Raw genomic sequence first — 14,010 nt, forward strand, 5'->3', positions numbered from 1 at the left:
CTGGCTGTGAGATACTGTGTGATCCTGGCTGTGAGATACTGTGTGATCCTGGCTGTGAGATACTGTGTGATCCTGGCTGTGATATACTGTGTGATCCTGGCTGTGAGATACTGTGTGATCCTGGCTGTGAGATGCTGTGGGATCCTGGCTGTGAGATACTGTGTGATCCTGGCTGTGAGGTACTGTGTGATCCTGGCTGTGAGATACTGTGTGATCCTGGCTGTGAGATACTGTGTGATCCTGGCTGTGAGATACTGTGTGATCCTGGCTGTGAGATACTGTGTGATCCTGGCTGTGAGATACTGTGTGATCCTGGCTGTGAGATACTGTGTGATCCTGGCTGTGAGATCCTGTGTGATCCTGGCTGTGAGATGCTGTGTGATCCTGGCTGTGAGATACTGTGTGATCCTGGCTGTGATATACTGTGTGATCCTGGCTGTGAGATGCTGTGTGATCCTGGCTGTGAGATGCTGTGTGATCCTGGCTGTGAGATGCTGTGTGATCCTGGCTGTGAGATGCTGTGATATACTGTGTGATCCTGGCTGTGAGATACTGTGTGATCCTGGCTGTGAGATGCTGTGTGTTCCTGGCTGTGAGATACTGTGTGTTCCTGGCTGTGAGATACTGTGTGTTCCTGGCTGTGAGATACTGTGTGTTCCTGGCTGTGAGATACTGTGTTATAGCATCATTTTGGATACAAGCAAAGTAGAGAATTAGATAGTTTTTAAACTGTGTGATTGTACACAAGTGGTGTGGTTGTGTGATTGTACACAAGCTGTGTGATTTCACACGGAACGTCACAGGGAGAATGATTGCTCCTGGGAAGTTGGGTTTTGCTGTAGATGAAAGGAAATGAGATGAGGAGAGCGACAGAGAGGAGGAGAGAAGAATACATATAAAGGAGGAGAGGAGTAGGAGAGAGAATGAGAGAGGAAGAAATAAAGTGGAGGAGTGGAGGAGGGATACGGCTTGAGGAAGCAGAATAGAAAAGGTACCCAGATTGGGTATTGTTTAAATATGACTTTAACCCATTAGCTGCTGTAGGGGTCTGCAGTATTCTATGGGGATGTGTTAGTTGTAGACTGTCCTGCCTTCATTTCTCTTTACATCTATATGAGGTTTAAGTAATTAATAATTTAGTCCTCTGGTGTCTGCACCCCTATAATCCTCCTATAGCTCCCTATAACGCCTCCTTTTCACCCCTTCCTATAACTCCTATTAACTATATATATATATATATATATATATATATATATATATATATATATATATATATATGTATGTATGTATGTATGTATGTATATATATATGTATGTATGTATATATATATGTATGTATATATATATATGTGTATGTCATATGTATATGACATGGACCTTAAATGTCTCCCTGTCGCGAGACATTTTAAAGAACATAGACACTCCTTAGCAACGCTTAGATGCATGCCTATCCTGCAGGTCCCTATCCCTACGCGTGGTGGTGACAGAGGCAAGATCTTGCTACAACAGGAGGCCAGACTCATTTTTGAACTGCGGACTATGGCACCAGGGGGACTGAACGAAGAGCTCAAACTGGGCTGTTTTTTGTAAATTGGTTATGGCTACCTGCGCATTGATTTTTGCTTGTTTTGATCTTTTGACCATATTTGAATGTTTATTTTTATGTTTGAATGCATATTTTTGACGTGTGGATATTGTTCCTCCATAGCTTCACTTCCCTTGCACACTGTCACTCCCTTGTTTTGATTGTCTTTTTATTGTCATGTTTTATATTGTGGGGTGCAGCTGGTACTCCTGGGACCTTGACCACTGCCTTTTGTGGCTTTATTTTCAGCCACAGCCCTTTTTTGGCTCGTGTGTCTGCCTTGCATTAGTGCTGTGGGTGCAGCGCTGCCCTTTCTATCAGTGTTTACTACTGCGCCTGCGCGGACTGTGTGCTGGCGTCCTTGGTTGCCAGGGTTCCTCCATCAGGGTACTGCGTACCTTTCCAGTGCGCATGGATGTTTCCCATTGGCTCCCCGGCTCACACTTTGCCCTATGACGCGCAGGCTAGTCAGGTGACGCGCTGTAGCTCCCGGCACCGGTCGCAGGCTATAGACATCAGAGCAGGCAGCCTGGATCACGGGAGGGGTTTCCCTGCTCGTGAATCTACAGACTCAGATGCCTGAGTTGGCTGCCTTTGATTACCACATTGCTTTTTCCTGCTTGTGGATCCGCTGACTCCTTCTGGTCCAGGCATTGGTTGTTTCTCAACGGTGCTCAGCTGCATAACAGGTAAATCATGACAGGTTGCTGGTGATTGGTTATGTTTAATTGGTTGCACTAGGGGTGTGGGTATATAAGTAGGGTCACTGTTAGTGTGGTGTTTGCACGGCCCTGAGGAAGGTCTCCCTGAGAGACCGAAACGTTGGCTTTCGTGTACCTGTTTATTTCAATACAGACTTCTTTGGATTACACCTCGTTGGTTGCTGTCTCCTTACTGGTCTTTGGGCTGGTTTGTATGTCATATGTATATATATATATATATATGTGTATGTGTATGTGTATGTGTATGTGTATGTGTATGTGTATGTGTATGTATATATATGTGTTTCCCGGTGTATGGTGCATATACCTGCTGGCAACAGGAGGGCTGAGTTGTCCACCGATGGTAGTGGGGACACAGGAACAGGCTTCTGGTGTTCATACCCCACATATCTCCTTAGCAGTGCAGCACCTCCATCTGCCGTGGACTTCAGGAACTGAAGGTGATCTCCCACAGTAGAACTATTACCTCTCCCCCCAGTAAGGTCACTCACCAGGCAGGTGGTATATAACACCAGGAACAGGTTTATTACTACACTGCAGTAACAGTTACACAGCAGTCTTCTGCCGGATAGAGTCTTTCAGGTCAGATATCACTGAAGACGGTCCCTGGACCATCACTACAGGTCAAGGACACCCGCAGCCATCCTATGTCTTCCCCACCTCCTGTATGGAATCAGAGAACACGTCCTTTGCGGCGTGTTCCCTCCTTACCTGCTTCTTCACAGCCCTATTCACTGGTTGCTGATCGTGCGCGCATCCCCGCTCTGTTTACAGAACGTGCACGCACGCGCAGCTCTTCTACCCATGCCACGGAGCCTAGCTCCACCCCCGGACACATTGCGCTTCTCTCGCGCTCGATGCGCTCACGTGACACCTTGCACCGCTCCCCAGCTGCGTGGCAAGTATCCTGAGTGCCCCTTGTCTCCTGCAGCCTATCCTGAACTCCGCGGAGGCCGCACCTCCATCCTGCCCCCCATCTCATTGGTTCCTGTGTGCTACTTAGGACTTTCACTTCCTGATTGCTGAGCATAACTCTTGTGACCTTGTTTTCCTGCGTTTGTTTTGCCTTGCCTTGCTTTGCTTGTGCCTTGCTGTGTTCTCTGTTGTTTTCCTGTGTACCAACCTGGCTTGACTATAGGACCCCTCTGGATAAAGAACCCGGCTTGGCTATTGGACCTCCTCTGAAATAATACCCCGGCTTGTACCTCACTAACCGCACCTCTCCACCACAGACCTCGGCTTACGGGCAATCTACCACTCTCCTGGCTCCTACCCTAGACCACGGCACAATGGAAACTGACCACCCCACTGGCTCCGCCCCTGGACTTTGGAAAGTACTCATACTAACTGTAACAGGGGACTTTATCCCTGTTCAAAAATGTGCCTCTAATCCAGCAGTGTGGTGGTTAGCTGCTGGTAGACAATTAACCAACACCACCTGGCTGATTACAGGTATCAGAAAAGGCCGGCCTCTGAGACAGGAAGGAGAGACTCCTGAGCTCACACGTGGGCTGACCCAGGAAGGGACAGAGAGGTCTTGAGCGGCTGTAGGCTGACAGCCAGACAACAAGACAAGGGGGAGAAGACTTCTAAAATCTGAAAGCTGAAAGTGCCTTAGGACAAAAAGGCTACACAGGAGAGCAGAGAAAGTTTCCCCCCTACAGCTACCAGAGAGACAGATAAGCTTCACTTTCTAAGACTGCTGTATATCTGCACATATCAAAATATGTTTGGGGCTGGGAAACATGCTATCTAAATGGAGTTCTAGATTGCATATGTTTACCTAGAAATACTCCCAAGTGGACCAGAAGCTTTGTTTAACCCCTTATTTTGCATACGTTTGATTTTCATGTGTTAAAGAAGCAGGCGCAATAAAAGCCTTATTTTAGTTCACCTTAAAACTAGTCTCCATTGCATACCTCTGCGCATGTCCTCTTACATATGGTCGTCAGAAGTGGGACGAGAGGTGGCCCTTGAAGTTAAAAGGGGCCCCAGAGATTGCCTGTGAATTTTTTTGTGCTTTTTGCCTACAAACAGCCTGAACAACATAAACAAAGATCTCATGCAACAGAGACCAGAATTAAAAGGATACACGTCCAGGCAGGAAATCTACACTGCACTGAAAGCCACAAAACCACAGACGAACTCTTTTCCCCAAACCTCTGCAAACGTCTCTTACACTAACCCACTCTCTCCAACCTGACCCAGCTACGCTGACTATCCACTCTCCAGGCGTGCTCCCACTGCTGTGGGCGCGTCTTGTACTTTCCCACCTCAGTACTGGGTTCCCGCCTTGTTCGTGGTGAGCGCAAGCGTTACACCTCTCTAGCAGAGGCAGAGGTATGGTCCACACTCACTCTCCTCCTGGAGGGAAGAGCACATGGGAAGGCCCCAATCTCAGGCTCCCAGTTGTGTGACCTGCCTTCCTCAAGTGGGGAAGGAACTCACTAACTTTAGGGCGGTTCTGCCTTTTAGTACAGCTTGGAGTTGTGCACCCCGCTGTCCCAGCTACAACAGGATGTACCACCCCCCACTGTCACTCAAGTGCAGTACCAAATGTGAGGGGCTGTTTGGTCTGAGGAAGGGACTGTATGTCCTGAAACGTCACCATTGTTAGCTCTGATGCATTAATACATTGGAAATAATTTGGTTCCCATACTTTGTGTGCCTCTTCCTTTCTCCTTCCTTGCAAAGGTGAGGGGGAATACCCCATACCAACTACTGGTAACCTGATAGTACCAGGGTTTACTGCCAGCCCATTGGGCAGAATAGTAGCCAGGGGAACCCTGCTATAAATATATATATATATTAAAAAACAACACAACAGCGCAATAGCATATACAAATGTTCTCAACCATAAAGGATAAATATGTAACACCAAAAATGCAAAATAAAACAAAAATGCAAACTTGATAGTCCAGGAAATAGTTAATCCAGTTTTCAGACAGGGGAGAACCTAAACATCAAAATGTGAGATCTTCACAAATCCTGCTACAGTATATTTCAGCAATTGTGTGTATATATACTGTGCCTTTTGGCACGTCATTATTCCCTGACGAAGTTTGCTGTCGCGGACGAAACGCATAGGGTTGACGTCACTGGACTCTCGCGGCACTTCCGCGCTACTCTCGGAGAGACTCCTATTGATCTTTGGTGCCTGATTTCTGGCTGTCGCTTGGTGGAGGCTCCCGCTTTGGCCCCTGGGTCATGATATTACCAACAAGCATGAGCTCTGAACTGTGTGAGAGACGCCATCTGCCCAATGCGGTCGCAGTGAGTTTTGGATGTGCCCCATGTTCCATCTAACCGGCTGGTCATTTCAGGCTCCCAAAGATACCTTTATGTGAATGTTACTTATGTATTTCTTGTAAGTGTACATTGCCTTCCACTTCTTTATTAAAACATCTATCTTCTATATTGTGAAGATAATGCACTACAATGCACTAGGGTGTGTGCTTTTTCTTTTCATATATATATATATATATATATATATCTATATATATATATATATATATCTATATATATATATAGATATATATATATATGATATATATATATAAAATCAAAAAATAAATAGATGATACCGTTCTGTGGCTAACGAAATGCTTTTATTTGTGCGAGCTTTCGAGATACACTGATCTCTTCTTCCGGCGATGTTACAATGAATGAAGCAAGGATTACTTAAAAACAGTGTCTCTTGGAATGTTATCTGTGCTGGTCCTTCCCCTGATGTGGATGTGTTTTATGGCTAGAGGTGTCAAAGGGTTACTGAAAGCAAGTGAAGAAAGAGTGTGTATGTGTATCAGTGTGAATAAGAATGAATGGAGAGCCCACAGTATAAACAGTGCTCTACACAAGGTGTGTGTGGAGTGAGAGGGATATAAATGGTGTGGGTGGGTGTGGAAATGTGAGAGTTTGTAGCACAACTAAAAGTGTGTGTGGATACTATGTGGTCCCTATTGGTGTATAGGGATGGAAAAATAAGGAGTATTAGTATGTGTGAGAGACAGCTGTGTGTGCATACATATAGCACAGTATGTACAGACATGGCCTTTAGCGCTCATGGGAAGAGAGTTCGCTAGTGTCAGTAATGACTCATACAATTTCGATCTCTGTTTAGGCCACTGCTAAGTGTCCCGAACAGTTGCATAAATTTGTATTCATGCAACCGTCTCTCTTTTGGGGTTTTAAGATTACCTTTGAGTATGGCAACCCTCAGATCGTTCATCTTATGGCCAGAGTCAGAGAAATGTTCGCCAACAGGACTGTCTCTTGTTCCGCGTGTGATGCTGTGGCGATGCAGGTTCATTCTCTTGTTTAGCCCCTGTCCTGTCTCACCTATGTAGTAGCAGCCCCCTGGGCATTTCATGCACATGATGAGGTACACGACATTGCTGGAGGAACAGGTGAACCCTCCTCTGATTTTGTATTCCCGATTCTTGTGTGGTATTTGTATTGTGTCCGCTGTGTAGAGCATTGCGCAGGTTTTGCATCTTGGGTCCTGGCATGGTTTTGTCCCGCATTCAGTTGTACTGCTGAATACTTTACTCCTCACCATAATATTCTTGAGATTATGGGGTTGTCTGTATGATAATAAGGGTGCTTCAGGGAAGACCCGTTGCAGTCTTGTATCTTCCTGGAGGATGGGTTGTAGTTTCCTGGCAATCTTGCGTAGGGCTCCTAGGTGTGGGTTATATGTGACCACCAAAGGTACCCTGTCGCCTGTCTCCTTCTGTTTGGAACACGCGGAACAAGAGACAGTCCTGTTGGCGAACATTTCTCTGACTCTGGCCATAAGATGAACGATCTGAGGGTTGCCATACTCAAAGGTAATCTTAAAACCCCGAAAGAGAGACGGTTGCATGAATACAAATTTATGCAACTGTTCGGGACACTTAGCAGTGGCCTAAACAGAGATCGAAATTTTATGAGTCATTACTGACACTAGCGAACTCTCTTCCCATGAGCGCTAAAGGCCATGTCTGTACATACTGTGCTATATGTATGCACACACAGCTGTCTCTCACACATACTAATACTCCTTATTTTTCCATCCCTATACACCAATAGGGACCACATAGTATCCACACACACTTTTAGTTGTGCTACAAACTCTCACATTTCCACACCCACCCACACCATTTATATCCCCTCTCACTCCACACACACCTTGTGTAGAGCACTGTTTATACTGTGGGCTCTCCATTCATTCTTATTCACACTGATACACATACACACTCTTTCTTCACTTGTTTTCAGTAACCCTTTGACACCTCTAGCCATAAAACACATCCACACCGGGGGAAGGACCAACACAGATAACATTCCAAGAGACCCTGTTTTTAAGTAATCCTTGCTTCATTCATTGTAACATCGCCGGAAGAAGAGATCAGTGTATCTCGAAAGCTCGCACAAATAAAAGCATTTCGTTAGCCACAGAACGGTATCATCTATTTATTTTTTGATTATTGAAGCTCGGCTAACACGGTACTGATACCTCTACATATATATATATATATATATAATTAATCCTCCCAATAACTACTCCTATTAACCTCTTCATATAATTCCTTCATTCTCAATATTACCGTTCACTATAACTCCTATTTTTACTTTATATACAGTCAGTAGAATTTCCCTGGGATAGGGAGAACTAGGTTCAGGAGCTTGCTTCAGAAGGCTTATCCTGTCCACTTCACGTCCCGTGCTTCTCCGGCGCTTCTCTGCTGAGCACAGTGCTATTTCACACCAAGCACTTCCAACTCTCCCGCCAGCCGTGTCTCCGATCAGCCACAAAGTTGTTCTGGTTCCCTGATCGGCCGCAGGAGCCGCTGACCAATCACAGCGTGGATCATGACCATGCAGCCAATCAGAGGATGAGGGCTTGCCCGGCTCCACCAATGGGGGAAGGGGGCCATCTTTGGTGCTCAAGACTGCCCCTCGATGACGGAGCTGTTGGCAAGCGAGGAATTCAAACTTGCCAATGGGAACCGTGCTTACGGGGCTCAGACCTGGCTAACGGTTCCCTTGGCCAGCTCTATGCCTCCCGCTGGGCCGGCGCCTCAGTGTCTGCGGGGAACAAGACTCTACCCTGATGACAGCCCATCCCCGGACCTCATAATCGGCCCTTCCCCGCTCACCATTTATCCCGGTACTTAGCCACCCCCGGCCTTTTGTCCCGACCCGGAATTTCTCTGCAGACAGCACAGTTAAGTGAATTACTGGGTCTGGATACAGTGAAATGGTAAAACACATACATTACAGTGCTGGCTTTCTGACTAACTGTATGGGGAACATGGGGAATACAAGTGTTTTTCTTTATTGTACAATCCCCGGTCCCCAAACCGTAGTTTTCCCCCTTCCAGCCATCACATAGCGATAAGCTCTTTCCTGGAAGGGGTTACAATAAATATTACTGTACATACATTGGCCAAAATGAGCCTCACAGAGGCGGCCATTACACACGGTGCTGGGGCCGCCAGCCGGGCTTCACCTTTATTATGTGCGGCTGGCTAACCCTACCGTCACAACCCCTTCTATTATCCCATATAACCCCTCCCTATAACTCCTCCTATTACCCCATATAACCTCTCCCTATAACTCCTCCTATTACCCCATATAACCTCTCCCTATAACTCCTCCTATTACCCCATATAACCTCTCCCTATAACTCCTCCTATTACCCCATATAACCAATCCCTATAACTCCTCCTATTACCCATATAACCCCTCCCTATAACTCCGTCTATTACCCCATATAACTGCTCCCTATAACTCCTCCTATTACCCATATAACCTCTCCCTATAACTCCTCCTATTACCCATATAACCCCTCCCTATAACTCCTCCTATTACCCCATATAACCCCTCCCTATAACTCCTTCTATTGCTCCATATAACTGCTCCCTATAACTCCTATTACCCCATATAAGTGCTCCCTATAACTTCTCCTATTACTCCATATAACCACTACTTATAACTCCTCCTGTTGCCCCTCATAACCCTCAATATATAACTCCTTCTACCCCATGTAACCCCTCCCTATAATTCCTATTACCCCATATAACCCCTCCCTATAACTCCTCCTATTACCCCATATAACCTCTCCCTATAACTCCTCCCATTACCCCATATAACCGCTCCCTATAACTCCTCCTATTACCCCATATAACCGCTCCCTATAACTCCTCCTATTACCCCATATAACCGCTCCCTATAACTCCTCCTATTACCCCATATAACCTCTCCCTATAACCCCTCCTATTACCCCATATAACCCCTCCCTATAACTCCGTCTATTACCCCATATAACCGCTCCCTATAACCCTTGCACTGTAAGCACTCATTGTTTTTCTTTCATCCCATAATGAAAGCCCTCAGCATTAATTTACAATGAAATATTCAATTTATAAAGCAGTAGATGTTACAGAAAGTGTAAAAATAAAACCCAAATGTTACAGATATAATCCCTATAACTCGGTCTTAGTGTTTAGTAAATGTGAGATGCACAGATTGATACAGATCTTCTCATGTGATGTATCGGGTGTGAGCTGCAGTTACTGTGACCATCTTCTGCATAACCGATGTGCATCACTGTATCAGTCATAGTAATAATACTCCTTACATGTGATGTATAGGGCGTGAGCTGCAGTTACTGTGACTATCTTCTGCATAACCGATGTGCATCAATGTATCAGTCATAGTAATAATACTCCTTACATGTGATGTATGGGGCGTGAGCTGCAGTTACTGTGACTATCTTCTGCATAACCGATGTGCATCAATGTATCAGTCGTAGTAATAATACTTCTCACATGTGATGTATAGGGCGTGAGCTGCAGTTACTGTGACCATCTCTGCATAACCGATTTGCATCAATGTATCAGTCATAGTAATAATACTCCTTACATGTGATTATAGGGCGTGAGCTGGGGTTACTGTGACCATCTTCTGCATAACCGATGTGCAGCAATGTATCAGTCGTAGTAATAATACTCCTTACATGTGATGTATAGGGCGTGAGCTGCAGTTACTGTGACTATCTTCTGCATAACCGATGTGCATCAATGTATCAGTCATAGTAATAATACTCCTTACATGTGATTATAGGGCGTGAGCTGGGGTTACTGTGACCATCTTCTGCATAACCGATGTGCAGCAATGTATCAGTCGTAGTAATAATACTCCTTACATGTGATGTATAGGGCGTGAGCTGCAGTTACTGTGACCATCTTCTGCATAACCGATGTGCATCAATGTATCAGTCGTAGTAATAATACTTCTTACATGTGTAGCGGTTTTTCCCCCACCACATGGGAGATTCTGCCATTACAGGTAGTGTGGTGCATGATACCTGCTGGTAACAGGAGGGCTGAGCTGTCCATCAATGTTTGTAGGGACACAGGATCAGGTTTCTGGGGTACATTACCCACGTGGTTCTACAGCAGTGCAGCGCCTCCATCTGCCGCAGGCTCCAAATGAATGGAGGCGATCTCCTGTGGTAGAGACCGCTACCGCTCCCCCCAGTCAGGTCACAAACCAGGCCGGCAGTTTATCGAACAGGAACTGTTTATTCTGTCAGCACTTACAGTCACGGCAGTTGCCGGACCAATGCAGTGTCTGGCTCGGATACCCAGCTGAAGGATGGTCCCTGGATCTGCACTGTTGGTCTAGCTCTTCCCTGCCCCTCTAGCAGAGGCAGAGGAACGGTACACACTCTCCCCTGAGGGGAAGAGGAACAGAAAAGGCCCAATGTTCAGGCACTCTGCTGTGTGACCAGCCTCTCTCAAGTGGGAAGAGGCAGTGCCTAAATTTGGGTGGCAATCCCCGTTAGTACAGCCAAGAGGAGGGCACCAGGTCTGATCCAGGATTGGATATGCTCAGGCCTGATTCCATCGCCACCCCTGTCACTCAAGGGCATTGCAGGGAGTGGGGAAAAAAACATATTAACTACTGGCAGGCCTGCTCTTACAAGGGCTTCCTGCCAGGAGGAGGGCAGACTGGTAGCCAAAGGTGGCATTGCTACACATGTGATGTATAGGGTGTGAGCTGGATATACTGTAACTCTCTTCTGCATAACCAGTGTAGTAAATGTAGAAAATAGAGGAAGCACAAGCGACTAAAATTTGAGTGTCAAGACTTCTGCTGTATTCAATACATCCGAGCAGAAACACACAGTGACGTTTCAGGACAACCCTGTTCTCTCCTCAGACCATACACATACAGTATCTTCTGCATACCCAATATGCATCAATGTATCAGTCGTAGTAATAATACTTCTCACATGTGATGTATAGGGTGTGAGCTGCAGTTACTGTGACTATCTTCTGCATAACCAATGTGCAGCAATGTATCAGTCGTAGTAATAATACTTCTCACATGTGATGCAGACACAATAGGATGGAATAGCTTCCAAGCCTTTCTGACAGGGAAGGTGTTAATATAATTTGATGCAGAGACCACCCAGGCTAGAGAGGGACTGATAAAACATACTGGACACCTAACAAGCTCCTATTGAACCCCGAAAATAACCACAACATATATATATAAGCATATGAGTGTCACAGAGGAGTGCTACTGAGCATGACAATATATATTTAAAACCAGAGACAGAACATAAAACACAGACAGAGCTCAGTGCACATCCAGTGAAACTCATACACGGTACAGTCCCTAAATATATATGTTTAATTATCTATTAAATAAAATGGTCTTTTAGTTTAACCTTTTTGGCCAAAATTGTTGTAAGCCCCTGAGCCACTGCACGGCAGACCACATTTCCAGGGGTCCCTAACACTAATATAAATTCTTAAAAACCTGTGCAATACCAGGAAGAATGATTTATAGTAAATCTGTCAATATTAGTTGCAAAGTTCTAAGTCTGATTGAAGGTTTTATTCACCTGTACATTACCAGGAAAAGCACTCTGTATTAGATTTGTCACAACCAAACTGCAAGCAAGCAAGTTCCCCTGAGTGGGAGATGCTATGGAATGAGCTTTTAACCATTCTTCCTGGTATTGCACAGGTTATTAAGAATTTATATTAGTGTTAGGGACCCCTGGAAATGTGGTCTGCCGTGCAGTGGCTCAGGGGCTTACAACAATTTTGGCCAAAAATGTTAAACTAAAAGACCATTTTATTTAATAGATATTTATACACAGTGTTCGACAAACCTATACATTTGCTCGCCCCGGGCGAGTGGATTTAACCCCCGGGCGAGTAAATATTGGCCCAAGCAGCACACGTTTGGTACTAGGTGGCGAGTAGATTTTTTTGTGTGGCGAGTAGATTTTTTGGTGATTTGTCAACCACTGTTTATACATATATATTTAGGCACTGTACCGTGTGAGTTTCACTGGATGTGCACTGAGCTCTGTCTGTGTTTTATGTTCTGTCTTTGGTTTTAAATAGAGAGGGAGTGATTAATGAATTGGAAAGACCCTCTGCCTCTCATCCTCAGACAGATAACGGGCCCAGAAATCGCGATGCCGCTCCCCGTGTGTCTGATAGAGAATCAGGAAGGGAAGGATCTCGTCATCAACAAGGACGCGGCGCAGATCCTGTCTGACATCACTCAGCCCGTGGTCGTCGTGGCGATCGTAGGAAAATATCGGACTGGAAAGTCCTACCTGATGAACAAGCTGGCGGGAAAGAAAAATGGTGAGAGACCCAATGTAAATATAACCTCTTCCCAGGACAGAGGGGCAGCTCTCTTTATAGCGCTGCACAGTCCCAGTATAAAGTCACACACCCCATGTACAGTACTTCAGTGCTAGTAGCTGTATTGGTGTTACCAATCAGGGATAAGATAAGTATTAAGTATTGGTAGCATTAATATACACGGCTCATTCACCTGCAAATCCAGCAATGTGGGTTATCTTATTCCGTGTAAGAAATGCAGCAACATGAACCATGCTGAGGAAACTGAACAAACCCTCTAGCCCAGGACGTATCCCCACAGATCCACCAAACAGAGAGGCCCAGCGCCTCACACAAAAGGACACAACATAGATTCACCAAACCCCACATATTCTATACAAGGCCCTGTGTGGGACCGTTCTATTCCCGCGCAGGAAACTCGCGGTGACTTAGCGGTATTAATTATCAATGGAAATGTAAACAAATGCAGGAGAGCAGAACATGAGAATTAAGATTTATTGCATTTCTGACCTTCATTGGGTATGTGACACATTGTGGTGACATGTAATTACTTCCTGTTCACACGTTAGGGAAGATGCGAGCATAATATCCTGGCATTTCTCCTTCACATCTCCGCTGCTCACACCTCTCACAGCGGGATACTGAGCTGGTCTATGCTAATCCTCTCACTGAGGTTGGCGTCTCTCTCGTCGCGGCCGCGTCTCACACCACTCTCCCCCATGATGTCACTGTGACTCCGCCTCTATTTCCGTAATGTTGCATCTTTAGGCTCCACCCAACGCGTTTCGTAACCAAACCTGGTCACTTCCTCTGGGGTACTGGCATCTCTTGCTTGGCAGGCTTTAAATACTTAAAATCTGTTAACCCTTTCATGTTCAGACTGAATTATGTCTCTATTAGACATGTGTATACGGTGTACAGTATATAGGGCAACTAAATAATACTCCCTCGTTTAACACACGGGGCATAACCATACATTGAAACAATAATAATTAATGTCATGTAGTAAACACAAAAATGAAATTTCATACTGTGTAACAATT

The 14,010-nt window shown here is 45.4% G+C and overlaps 2 protein-coding genes across 4 annotated transcripts in view; one reads left to right on the forward strand and one right to left on the reverse strand.

The window, feature by feature from the left end:
* LOC142497992 (guanylate-binding protein 1-like) overlaps positions 1-14,010 on the reverse strand; it is an 851,842-nt gene that overhangs the window by 649,197 nt on the left and 188,635 nt on the right. The window lies entirely within an intron of this gene.
* Positions 1-14,010, forward strand: part of LOC142497987 (guanylate-binding protein 6-like) — a 159,475-nt gene that overhangs the window by 69,102 nt on the left and 76,363 nt on the right. For 2 of the 3 annotated variants that reach the window (XM_075606487.1, XM_075606488.1), the window contains exon 2: positions 12,768-12,967. In XM_075606487.1, coding sequence (XP_075462602.1) covers positions 12,793-12,967 — 175 coding nt within the window. In that variant the 5' untranslated portion in view covers positions 12,768-12,792. The remainder of the gene's footprint in view (positions 1-12,767; positions 12,968-14,010) is intronic. The other variant, XM_075606489.1, reaches the window with a different exon arrangement.

The sequence above is a fragment of the Ascaphus truei genome, chromosome 6 (genome assembly GCF_040206685.1).
Source record: "Ascaphus truei isolate aAscTru1 chromosome 6, aAscTru1.hap1, whole genome shotgun sequence".
NCBI lineage: Eukaryota > Metazoa > Chordata > Amphibia > Anura > Ascaphidae > Ascaphus > Ascaphus truei.